This window comes from Mytilus galloprovincialis, chromosome 10, assembly GCF_965363235.1.
Source record: "Mytilus galloprovincialis chromosome 10, xbMytGall1.hap1.1, whole genome shotgun sequence".
NCBI lineage: Eukaryota > Metazoa > Mollusca > Bivalvia > Mytilida > Mytilidae > Mytilus > Mytilus galloprovincialis.
Window position 1 is genome coordinate 15109227 of NC_134847.1, and position 13783 is coordinate 15123009.

General features: G+C 30.4%; 1 protein-coding gene across 1 annotated transcript; it reads right to left on the reverse strand.

The window, feature by feature from the left end:
* Window positions 1–1758: 1758 nt before the first annotated feature.
* LOC143049905 (uncharacterized) lies at window positions 1759–4637 on the reverse strand. Its single transcript, XM_076223669.1, has 5 exons — window positions 4386–4637; window positions 3852–3937; window positions 3300–3391; window positions 2877–2986; window positions 1759–2090 (listed from the first exon to the last, which is right to left on the reverse strand). Exons 1-5 carry the CDS (start codon window positions 4524–4526, stop codon window positions 1773–1775), a joined length of 747 nt encoding a protein of 248 aa, XP_076079784.1. The 5' UTR covers window positions 4527–4637; the 3' UTR covers window positions 1759–1772.
* Window positions 4638–13783: the final 9146 nt, after the last annotated feature.

The following is a 13783-nucleotide window of genomic DNA, read 5'->3' on the forward strand; positions in this document are numbered from 1 at the left end:
AAAACCTGAATAAAAAAACACAATTGTATAACGTATTAACTAAATTTATTCTTTATTTTCAATTTACAAATACATGACATATCAAAGATCTAACATTCCTTTCTATAATAATTTGAAAACAAGAACAATATCTGCATACATATTGAATTAAACAACTCTAATTTTGTGCGTTTTTGATTTTTTTGTTATACTGAGCGGTTTTAAGGCACAATAAAACATACATAAAACATAACATTTAAATATAATAAATATTACGATATTTGAAGAATCCTATTGTTGTGGTTTGGGAACAGTATATCTAACATATATATGTTCCTGTTGTGGTGGATTCTATTTTATGACCTAATTGATCCTAATTTTAAACTAACAATTGTTTTAATAGAAAGAGTTAGTTCCCTTTGAATACAAAAGTTTGAGCTGAATAATGAAATCCAACGTAATTTGGAGGGTTTAAAAAGCACCCAATTATATGCAACCGGTTACCCCGTTCTTATAAAAAATAATAATTATACGAAAATTATCATACTATGTTTTTATAAGAATCTAAATAATTATGAACGTATTTATAAAAATTTAAGTTAAACATGTTAAAACAAAACCTTCTAAATATCCCGCTGCTGTACCGTAATTATATTTTATTTCATTACAACACCCGATATCCCAAAGTGAATGTTGTTTATTCTCTTCTTTTGATTTATTTTGATTTTTTGTAATTGCTAATTACTTCACTCTTAATCTTCACATATATAATTATATTCAAAATATCCATCTTATCACTTTTCAACTGACATAACTTGTAAACTAATAAGTGTAAATCATTCGTTTATATGAGTTTGTAACGTTTAAATAAGGTTACAATTAAAGCAAAATTCTGTTTATCTATGTCTGCACTTTAAACATACCTTCATTAAACTTAAAAAATTTCTTCATTTTTTTTTAAGATACGAAAATTGTTCTTATTCTAACAAGAGTTGTTTCCCTTTTATTGTTCAATCACATAATATTACGTGTCCCTAGTCACGTACATGCATGTGTATATGTTTAAAATATTATATTTGATTATGCTTGCTTGGACACCAATGAGCAAAATACACAATGAAGAGTTTCACAAAGACAAGGATTTTTAATGTAAAATCAGCTGTTGTCTACATGCATTGTATAATTGCTTACATAAGGATAGCAGATTCACTTTATTACTACTACATGGCTTTTTCATAAATTGTATAATCACGCACAAAAGAAACATTAAAAATATTGAAATTTAATTTATCCGAAGTTTCTTACTATTTCGAAGAATTTCCATTTTGTCTTAAATAATTTAATACTGTGTGTGTGCAAATACAATAAACTTCTTGTTTACGCAGGAGCGCATCATATATTAAACAAAAACAACGTCCGTGATGTTAGGTTTCAAATCAAAAAGGTTATAATTTTGTTTTGCCAATGATATGTTATTTATAATTTTGCCTATTACTACAGTATTGTTGTTTCAAGAAGCACTTTAAATTAACTATTTGTATCAAAACATCCTCCTACGACCCGCTTGTTGTTGTTGAAGACGGTATGCTGACATGAGGGTGTATTTTTTGCATAATTGTTCGCATCCATTTGATTTCGTGATGACTGAAATATGTTAACATAATAATTGAAAATTACCAGCGTTTTTCTTTGTTTTTGTAGCTTTGGACATTTAATTATGTAACAATTAATAACAATTACATGTAGCAATTACTGCATTCCTAAAAAATACACATTTTAATCAATGACTTTTACTATCTAAACACCCATTCATGTCCTGGCACGACTTCTGGTTTTTTCCTTGAAGAAACTGCTCCAACCTTTCGAATATTATTCTGCCGTCTGCTTCTCTTGCTAAGTTTATTTTCGTGTTTCTGGTCTAGTTTTTTTACTAATTTGTCAAAATCGTCAGACCTCCAAGGCAGAGGTCTGACGATAAACGACCCTTCGTCTTCTGAATCGGTTTGTTCAGAAGACATATACTGTATCTCCATACTTGACATAACTGTTTCTTTTTGTTCTTTTGGCATGCTAGATTTTTCTTTTAATGCCTTTTTTCTGTTGTTTAATTTCTAAAAAAAGAATTAAGCTCTAATCAAAATTTCTTTAATATCATTTTGAATACATACAAATAGATTCTATATATGCCTTAATAACTCTCTTCAATAAAGACATTATTATTTTCGTTATTTCTGTAAACAATAACGTCCAGCAAAAACCAATCTAATTTTTTTTTGTATATAATTACACCTAATATAAGAAAGCCAGATTTTAATTGGTTGATAGCCAGTGTATTTTTCGCATATTCTAATATTTTTCCTCATTTCAAACGAATTTGCCTGTTTTTCATCACTGACGGTGAATTTGTCCGAAATACCATGGTATTTGTCATTTTTGGATATTCCCTTTTCACCCTCTCGAGCATCCTCCCTCAATAAAACTTGGATATGACGTTACATAAAAAAGCGAGCTAACGCGTATTAGTACATGTATAATTCCCACAGTTTTATGATAATTTCCTCTTAGCCTCAAAATTATGCATAAACATGTTAATGAATTGTAGCTTTCAAGTTTAAAAAATCAAAGAGTTTTATTCCAAATCTATACGGTGTAATTAAACAGATATATCATGTTATGTTCGGGTATTTGTGAAAAATACCAGTCTTGGGACCGAATTATTTATTATCTAAATCCGTTGTCTGTTATAATAAACTGTATATGCAGTTTGCAGAAAATTAAAATTGATGTATCAGAAATCTATATACCACTGCTTTTTTTGGAACTAATACAGATTAAAGTAATCCAAGAATCGGGTTTTTTTTCCAAATTGTTTACCATATTAAAAAAACAGTTCTTACTCTTTTCAATCTGCTGTACACAGCCATTTTCTTGTTATGTTCTTCTTGTTTACCAGTCTCTTCTCTTCGTTTCTTTGCTTTGAACGATTCAAAATTTGTCTTTATTCCTTCTACAAAACAAAACTTCTACTTAATGCAATTCAAAATAATAATTAAACAAACGATTGCTTTTCTCGAATTGAGACTAAACCGTGTCAATTGGTAGTCCATTGTAGATTTTTTTGATGTGATATGATCGAAATGAAAATAAATCTACTAAAGTTACATGATATTATGCATTTGCTAGTAAGTGATTCGATAACACTAAAACTTGTTTATGATATGGAAACTATACAGCGTTTCAAAATATAATTGAAAGTTATCAGTACCGCAGAACTGCAATTTCGCCAATTTTTTAATTATTTATTTTTGTGTACTACAAACCTCTTACAACCCCCTCCACTTCGTCAGGATATTGACCTTTTACGAATTCAATGATGAAATCGGACATCTCTTTATTCTCTGCAGAATTATATCTGAAAAAAAATCATTTGAAAATTAATCTTACTGGACATTACAGCTGAACAAAGGAGATCATTTCTTAAGCAAGAGTGTAACAAATGTCGGTAAAATAATCAATGTGTGCTGAAAAGTTGTTTGAATCTGACTTGAAGTATGATAATTAAATAAACTTAATTTATCTTGCAAACTTTTCATTTAAAATGACTTAAAAGTTCAGATTTAAACTCGAATTAGAGTTATGATAAAAGATTGGAAGTAGCTTTATGATCATGTTTTGCTTTAGTTTTTTAATTAAAAAAAAAATCTGTTTCAATGTCGTTAATCACAGATAATCGACCATAATCATTTCCGAAAACCGAATTGTTTACTGATAAATGTTGACACATACATAACTGATTAATTGCATGTAGATAAACCATGCGGTTTTTTTTCAATTTCCAACGGAATTTTAAAATCATTTAATTATAAACATACTTAAGGATATTGCCAGCTTCGTTCTTTGTTTTCCAGATGAAATCCTTTTCAGTCATACCTTGCTGGAAACCACACCGTATTGATTGCTGAAAGGGAAAAGATACGCTCTTATGCATTTGAATGCATTTAATTGCATGCATAAAATAAAAAAAACCTGAGAACTGAACAAATGCATATGTGTAGAAAGTCTCAAATTATACAAAAAAGTAAAATATATATACATAGAATTTCACGACTTCATTAATATTACGTTTTAATAAACACAACAACATGTATTCAAAGTTAGTAAAATGTCCCAGTTTTTGTACAATTAATACACAAATTGTAAGCGTGCAATATTTATGCGAATCTTTTGCCGACAACAATCATGTTCAACGCTTAGCTTTGTAATCCGTTGAAAAATAAAAATAAATGACAATTTGCTAAAAGTATTGAATTTTCATTTCGCAAACATAGTGCATATTGTTATGTTGCACTACATAAAAATAAAGAATAAACTATCCCTTCCTTCATGCACAATGAATAATTACTTACTGCAATTTGTGCAGGGACGTTAATCTTTTGGCTTCCTTTTTTTGATGCATCTGTTTTTGAGTGTAGCATTTGAATCAAAATATCCACTTTCTTTTCAACATTACTTTGATTTTCTTGCACTTTTTCCAGCTGTCTTTTCATTTTGATGACTTCACTTGTTAAAGTGTCAATCTAGAAGAAATACAAATAACTAAATCATTTGTAAAACATGAATTACAAAACTTAATGAAGTTTATCATTTAGGAAATAAAAAAGATACGTCATACATAAATATATACTGTATGTACCCCCCCCTCCCCCCCAAAAAAAAAAAAAAACTCTACATGTATGAGAGTCATTGACTTTTTACAAGTTGTGTTTATTACAGATTAAAAGCACAACATCATTATTTATTCATCTGAAAAAATCAACAAATTTAAGATTAATTATGTAAATGAGCATCTGTACGCAGGTTTTTACTGTCTTTTATAATTGAACAACATTGAATAATTGTAGCAAATAACTCTGGCGATATTTCACTAAATTCAAGCATTTTGATTATTGTTTGAATTTTAATTTCCCATGGAAAAATTCTTTTGGCATTATCTGCCTCTCTTTAATATATTTTTCTATTTATGTAAAATTTGAAAATCATGATAACTGGTTTGATGATTTTTTTTGTCCTGACTGGAATGAAATCCAGATGATTTATACGAAATAAAGAAATATGAATATGTATAACTGTCTTATACAAATAATCCGTGTTCAAAAGTCTGAATAGAAGGACAAATCTGTGCAGTCTTTGAAAATGATAGTCTTTTGATTCCATCAAGGAGGTTACTTAAAGTTCTCATATAACTAGTCACGATACCAATCCTCTATAAACAGGCTTCTATTGATTCTCAAAATATTTTCACTTATGAATGTTATATATAATATAAAACAACATATATAATGACGTGAATATATGACAGCATGCATTCGTTATTCGGATTCGGACAAAGATATAAGTGCTACCAAAGCTCCAAAATTAATGGATACTTAAGAAATTAGAAATCCAGAAAGAAGAATACCGAATTGAAACCTGTTACAGATCCAAGTTTGCCGTTTCATTCAGAAGATTCTACTTTAGTAAGTATAGTAAATAAACAGGAATGTATATTGTTCAGGGTTTGGGATGAGAATATTTATCATTTAATTGTAAAATCAAATGACAGAAAAATAAACGTAAATAAAACAAATTAAGAAAGTTTAACTTGGTGTTAGAACAATTTCCTACAAATATAAATGTAAAGTGTTAAATGTTTAAGCATATTTGATAACAATGTCTCAAAATTGTCCCCCAGCTAATTGATAAATGTGTCAGCTTCGAAGGCATAAAGATAATTGTATATATACTTTTAAAATTAATAGACTTGAACAATTAAGATTGAGTCATTCTGCCTTTATCCGATATAGTCCATTGTTTATTGAAAGAGATCGAAGAAAGCTATTGTATTGAGTAACAAAATATGCACGTGTCAAATTAAGTCCAGTTCTGCTATTTAAAGTCATACAAAACTATTTGATTCATTAGACTGTGAACCAGAATAAACTGTAGTTAGCAGCCTATCTGTTAAGGTTAGAACATATGTTAACATTGTTTTATAGTTTGTTTTTTTAAATTTAGAGGAATCGCGATCAAACAACGTAAAGATGTTTTCTAGTAAAGTAATTTTATTCACATTCGCAAGTAAAATCGTGATAAATTATAGGCAAAGTTTGAGATAAAATTAAGTTAAATAATTTCGATAAAAGGTTCTTTACTTATAAAAAAAAGTATTTAACTTATTCGTATGGATAACTTTTGAAAATACAATTATTAATTTGATTCTTGATTAAATATTAAAAGTAAACGAATTCAGGGGAGATAACAGATGACACGACTGTTCATTTATGGCGCGTATACTATTGTCGGGTTTTGTATTATTGTTTGATTGATATCGCGAATTGTTTGATGTATACCTATGATGGAAAAGTAATGTAATAGACTCTATTGTAAATACTTGATTAGACTGTGAACCAGAATAAAATGTTATCTTTTAAGGTCCCGTTGTCATGCCGAATCCAAGCTAGTTTCCAAAAATGTAACTTCAATTTGAGTAGTTCCCCGCAAAAAAGAATTGATAAAACCATGAAAGAAAGACTACAACACGAATTACAAAAACGGGATCAAGTTCCCGCATAATAGATCGTTAACAACTTCTCAAATGAGGGGATTCGCCCTTTATTTCATTTGATTTGATTAAAATATATAAGGTTAAAAGGTGGGGATCTTGACTGTTTACAAGTTCTCAATCAGGAGGGGATGGCATGCAGTGACCCACAGGGCACGCGCCTTTTATTTTATTCTATTTGTTTAATTGTACCATACATAAAATTCATATGGTTTAGGGGTGGGGATCCCGACCGTTTACATGATAAAAGCACATTCTAATCTGATAATGAAGGGGTCGGGGTGACCCACAGGGACTCACCAAATTTGTTTCATTGTCCTAGGGTCATTACTTGAGAATGCGTGTGTCTATCACTTACGTTTTTCAAGTTAAAATCATTTGAAAATCCATATGGTTCTAAAGTCAACATCATATATTTAAATTGAAATATATTGTAAAATTGTAGAATATTTTCAGTTTTTGCCGCGGTTTCAATTATACAATATTCACATAGCTACCGAAAATGAATAGATAATTCCGATTAGCGGCTTTTGACTCCGTTTTAATTTAAAATTGACCATGCAACTTTAGTTGTATAGCTATATGTAGATACGCATTGAAAACCCAATTAACGTATTGATATTGTATATAAATATTGATTTTGCAACAGTTCGTTTAGACACCATGGTAATAGTGCGAATGATTGGTCTTTATTTTCTTTAAAATATTTATCTTATTTTGAAAATAAATTAACATGTGTGTACAATAATAATCAGAGAATGATAACAAGGATCAAGAATCGGGTTAACAAAGAGATACAAGTGGTTTTGCTGAAAATAGAAAACTCCGATGAATAAATCAGAATGAAGTGTACGTCACTGTTTTGTATTTATTCCATTATTTGATATGCCTTTTTTTTGTGTGGTTAGTATTTTTAAATTAAAGGACATTCTTGTTGGGGTAAAATATTGTTTCAATTATTTTCCTTTAACCGACATGACCGACAAAATTTAGATCACAAAAGAATAAGGATATTTAACACCTAAACACACGTTATCATTAATTTTCAAAGATAATAAAGAAATATTTTTTTAGATGTTTAATCTTTATAAGTTAATTGAAGTCATATGAAACCTCAAATTAAAAAAAAATTTAAAAAATACTTCATATACGTTTTTATATCAAAACGGATAGTTTGCATTAATTAATTTATGTTCATTTACACTTCTCTGAAGAAAATTATTTATTTGTCAACATTTAGAAGTTTCCTTTTTTTAAATTGCTTGCATCCAGGAAGCAATTCGCCGACCTATTTTCCATATGCAAGTGACCATAGGTTACAAGAGCGCAATTATTCGTAATGCATTTTCCATAGGGTACCACTAGTGTGCCGTATTTTTTTTTCTCGAAGACTACACAAACTAGGGAAAAACGGGTGGCAGTTCCTGTTACTAGAAATGCCAGTGTTGCATTACAACAAATAAAAAATATAGGGTCATGCGGCTCAAATTTACTTAAAATGCAGTTGAAAAATATCGTCTACTTTTTTCGCTTAATGAAAAAGGCATATTTTTAATGGCTCCGACGTGCAGAAATTGAAGATATTTTCTATACTATGTGAAATGTGAATATGATTTTCGGCAATTTTTAAACCTATTTGGATAAGCTTTCGATTAAATGTAATTCCAATCCTGTATCAACCAATCAGAAGCCGTATAGGATTTTATTCTGAGTACCAGCATAAAAAAAAACAAACTTGCCGGTAAAATAATGTAAATAAATAATTGCGCTCTTGTAACCCTTAGCGCGACCCTTCTCGTAAACATCCGGTGATCGCAATATACGCAACGATCTGTCACTAATATAACTATCATCTGATTTAACATGTTATTACTTCATAACAGACAGAGAGTAAAAAAATGACGATTATAATATACTATTTGTTTGCCAAAAAAATGACGATTATAATATACGATTTGTTTGCCAAAACAATGATAAAATCGTCCACAGAAGAATATGCATGCATTGGTTCAATAATTGGATATTAAACATTATGTTTCAACAGTCACTGTGTCATATGACTTTAATTAATTAGATGCTTTTTTATTTATTCATCAATCGGGATCCTGTCCCCAACTATATATCTTTGGCAAAATCGTGTCCGTTGTAAGCAGACAGATAGACAAAATTAAATCACAACATATTACAATTAGTAAACACTGCATTGTGGGAATTTTCATCGATATTAAAGTTTTTAATTACCTTGTTTACTGATCCTGTAGTCTGATCTTTTTTTGATATACCGTCTGTGACAGGTGTAGGTGACCTGCTAGAATGTACATCTCCAGATAAAGGTGTTCTTAGAAAAGTCGGAATGATTGACCTGCTGGAACATGGTGTACTTGCCAAATTCGTTGGGGTACGAGAATTCATTTGAACGGATGGAGTACTAGAACGACTGACTGATACGCTACTGCATTCCAAAACACTGTCATTTACCGATGACATGGACTCATCGGGTATATTATCCTCTGGTCCACCACATGCTCCTGTCATAGTATCACTGGTTGATGTTTCCACTCTCTGTCTTTTGTTGCTGTTTTCATCTTCACCAGATGAATAGTATCGTAGATGAAGACTTTCATCTTCAATAGACACATTTTCGATTTTATCAAGTTCATCGTCACTAGATAGTAAAGATGAATAATCCATCACGAGTTATAACTACAATACAACTCTTTTTAAAGAAATACAAAGATCTAGACTATTAAACTGGCTATCTATAAATGAAGGACAGACTATTTATACTCAAGTAGTATTATTTAGGGTGTGTGTTTTTATATAGGTTGCATAGACAAAGTAAGTTACTGTAAATTAATTCTGAACGTCCGTGCCCAGAAGTTGTCAAGACAAAGGGAGCACTATATTGGCATGTAGAGTACTTCCATACCCAGACGTTTAATGTGTGGTAATAGAAGAACATTTGTCCACAAATGACCGTGCAACAATGTGCATTGATAACGGGATACGTTAAGAAACAGATCGTCATAGATTGAAACATTAAAAAATAAACCACGAAAACCCCTAAATAGTATAGCTATATATCGTGAAAAATGGTATACTAGGGCCGTGTCAACGAAGATTTCATATGACTTGGACGTGTCTTAGGGTGTTCTTATGGCACGTCTTAGTACTAAGTCAGTTTAACGAGTGTCTTAATTTAAAAATAAAATATAACAAGTTTGCTCCAAAGTCGGGATATATCCATAGGTGTCTTACAATGGTCTTGGGATAAACCTAGATAAATATATATATTAGAAACATACAGGAATCTGATGTACAGTAGTTGGCGTTTGTTTATGTAAATAAACGTGTTTCTCGTTTCTCTTTTTTTTTTATATATAGATTATAGACCGTTGGTTTCCCCGTTTAAATGGTTTTACACTAGCAATTTTGGGGTCCTTTATAGCTTATTATTCGGTGTGAGTCAAGGCTCCGTGTTGAAGGCCGTACCTTGACCTGTATTAGAATAAACAAAATATCCTTAGTATAACTAGTTTATGTTTTTTAAAGATTCGAAAGTCTTGCATTGTTAAAAATTTGTTAACCAATTGCTTTAATATCTATCATTGATTAAGGTGCGTTTATATTATTCTGTGTTAGTTTTTGGAACACAACGTATGTTTGATAACCCTTTGGTAGCTAAAAAAGAACTAATCTAAGGCTGTGTTCATATTGACCTAAATTCTGTGTTGTGTTAGTGTAATTCACACATAAACTAAACATAATTGCGTTCCCATTGATAACACTCAATGTTAACATGCAGTTTAAATCATGTTTTGTCTACATGTAGTCGATAGTCGATGTAGGCCTTGTGTAGGTTAAGTGTGCACAATGAAACTAGGCATTCAGAACTTTAATTTTCCCATGTATATTAAAAAAAGAAACATTTTTTTTTTATAAAATTGATACTTACAACACTTATTAATAAAGTTCTTTACCGAAATATTTGTCTAAACTTGATATATTTATTTGTTATAAAAACACTTTACGTAGCCTTATGCACCCCGAATCAAGACTCATCCATCATCATTGCCGAACACATAATTCATTTGAAAAGGTCTTCCCGAATCGATTAGACGTACATACTGACAGAAATATTTGCCACTGGTCTGTATACTCAAACAACGATTCACTTATAAATGCATTACTGAAAAAGGGTGAGGTTAATTGTTTGTTTGTGTAGTACATGAGACCCACTCCCTTTGCCAAATACTCATTGGAGACAAAAAAAGCATTTGAAACAAACAGAAGAGATAGAAATGTAGTGATCCTTAACATCGCAATTCTTTTTCTTCGTCTGTAAGCACGCTGATGACGATCCTATGTTTTAATGCGTAATCGAGACATCTTTAAACTACTGCAAATCATTTAAAATGACTTTCTTAAAGGAGCAACCACTTTACTTCCAAAAAAACAAGGGGGGGGTTCTGAGTCAGATTTTTTTCTCGCGCGAATTTTATAATTAGTTCTGTTTCGTAGGTGACAATTCAACATTTAACACTATAATGTATGGGGAAACTTTGGATTCAGAATATTTGTTCATTTTATAATCATCTGAATGGCCCGATTTAAAAAAAATCAAATTGTGGAAAATTCCCCCCCCCCCTTTTTAAAAGTCGTTTCCTCACTGCTAGAAAAGTTGTTCGAAAATTTGAATTCGGTTCTACGTAATGAACATTCAAATGACATATAGTTTACAAGTGTGAACAAATCTTATGTACAGGTAACTAAACAAGGTGTATAGATGTGAACAAATTTAATGTGAAACTAGTGTACATTACATTAAACCAAATGTAAACATGTTTACTGTACACGGCGTTTGATATGAACACGGCCTTATACATATGATCATCTATAAATACACCAGTTCTAAATACATTGAGATATTCCGGTCATTTGGTGAAGTACTTTTAGAAATAAAATAATAAATTAAATACAATATATAGTATGAAATGGGCATCCATCGCATCTCACTCAACAGTATGTTTGACGATGTCAAGTTATTTCGCTAATTTTAATTAATTCGTACTGCCCCTTTTTTAAGATTTAATACAAAACGCTTTTAAACCACACATCCCATATAGCCTGCTATGACGCGACACTTTTTTTTGTGTTTCTGCTATTGATGGTCATCCAAAGATGCATTACTTTATATTGTCAAATATAAAATTATGTATAAATGTATTGGTATATTTATATTAAAATTTTTCATCAACCAGTATTATACAGAAATGCTAGCATCATGGGTAAAATTGTATAAAAAAAGTTATAGCACGACGGCTAGTTTCTAGGCTTCATTAGTCAAATAGCAAGATCACTATCCAATTAACAACTTATTGATATATCGCTTTGTGAACATTAAATTGTTTATTTGTCTTTACAGCAGGGATTGTGTTATGACTGATAAGAAAATGACCAGCTACTGACTTTTGAAGTTTTTTTCTCAAGCGTATTTTGGAAATTTATTCTGTTAATAACTGTGGCCAAATCTTATATTTGCTATGCTAAATTGTATACAATCGAAGAAAATCAACAAAACCTATATTTTTCCATAACACATCGTTTTCTGGTAATAAAAGGAGACACGGGTAATATGTTCTCTTTAGAAAAGGGGAATGTGAAGAAAACATTTTGATTTTTTAAGAACGAAAGAAGATGTGAATTATACAATACATGGCCATAATGATTCGTCACGGACTACAATTTTTTGCTGTATATATTACATAAAATGTACAGGTTTCTTGTCTTCATATAAAAAATGAGGGACCATTTCTTGATGGATTTTAATCAATTTGGTAACAATTGACGCAAAACTAGTTTTACAGTGGATGACCGTGAGGGCATTTCGGTGTATTGCTATCGCCTAGATTTCCATTACGTAATATTCGTTTTGGGTTTTTATCCGATCTATAAACATGATAACTACGCGGATAATAACGAGTGCAAAATAGCATTCTTTATCGATTGTTATAAAAACAACTCTTCAATGAATACTGATAATAAATATTTTTGTTTAAACCATTAATTATGAAAATGTGTTGTCGTTAGATAAATATGTATAAGTAAAAACAATCATTGATAATATCTATATGCACATGTATCGAAAAATTGTGTCAAAGCATGCAGGAGAATATCTCAAACAACGTTTTGCGACACTCCCTACAAGCACAAGTTGTTTTTTTTTTTTTATCTGGGAAAATATGAATGCCTACTCATATTAAATCTTTTAGAAAAATCGAGTTTCAACAGAAGAGTGTCCACCATGCACTTGCACTGCACTATTATTACAAAAGTAGAATAGAATGAATATACAAATGGATGAAAAATATGTACTGTATATATACATGTAACTGTTATTTGAATATAATACATAACAACAAACAAGTATATACTGATTTGTATCACTACAATATAATACTAGTACGGTGAGGTTGAATTTCCCGTCATTTATTCATTATCCACGCAATAAAGTGTATCAGAAAAAAAAATATGTGTACATTAAGCTCAGTTTTAAGTAAAGAGCCGTGTGATTTTTTTCTGTGACAAGTGATTTTGTCCATCCACAAGAACTTGCGGTCATCCGATGTGCAGTACTTCGGTACTTTGATTTTTTTTTGTTATTTGGTTATTTTGTTGTGAAGCGTTATCTATCAACTTCTGCTAATCTAAAAATTTACGTAACCTTTGTCCGAAAAAGCTGTAATTTCTTACGAAATTAAATTTTAAAAAAATACACTTATTTGCGCGCGTCAAGAGAAGACAAAAATATATAAAGAAAAAATTATAACCAAATAAACAAATACACTGTAGACAATCCTGTGTTTCAACACATGGTTTGTGAAAATACAACTGTAATGCCGCCAAAACGTTGTTGAATATAATATTCATAATCACTGACCGATCGATGTATTTATGTTTAAAAATTAAAACCAGAACTAATACACATATAAAAGCATTGGAGAGAATGAGGTATGGGATAAATGAAATAGGAATTTTAACGTTCTTCTTTCCCGTACACCAGCAATTGTTGAACTACCATGGTATAGGCATTGTTTAACTGTTCTAACATAAAATGTCACGGTATTGCATTAACTTTCTTTTTATTTTTTTCGATACTTTTATAAAATATTTATAAAAAGCAGATTAGAAGACTTGTTTTTA

Bases quoted from the DNA above. Each gene is read 5' to 3' on its own strand.
- LOC143049905 (XM_076223669.1), bottom strand. From the start codon at position 4,526: ATGAAAAGACAGCTGGAAAAAGTGCAAGAAAATCAAAGTAATGTTGAA. The intron at 3,938-4,385 runs GTAAGTAATTAT...TTTCCCTTTCAG, and splicing joins ACGTCCCTGCACAAATTGCA to CAATCAATACGGTGTGGTTT. The intron at 2,091-2,876 runs GTAAGAACTGTT...TTCTTTTTTTAG, and splicing joins TGTACAGCAGATTGAAAAGA to AAATTAAACAACAGAAAAAA.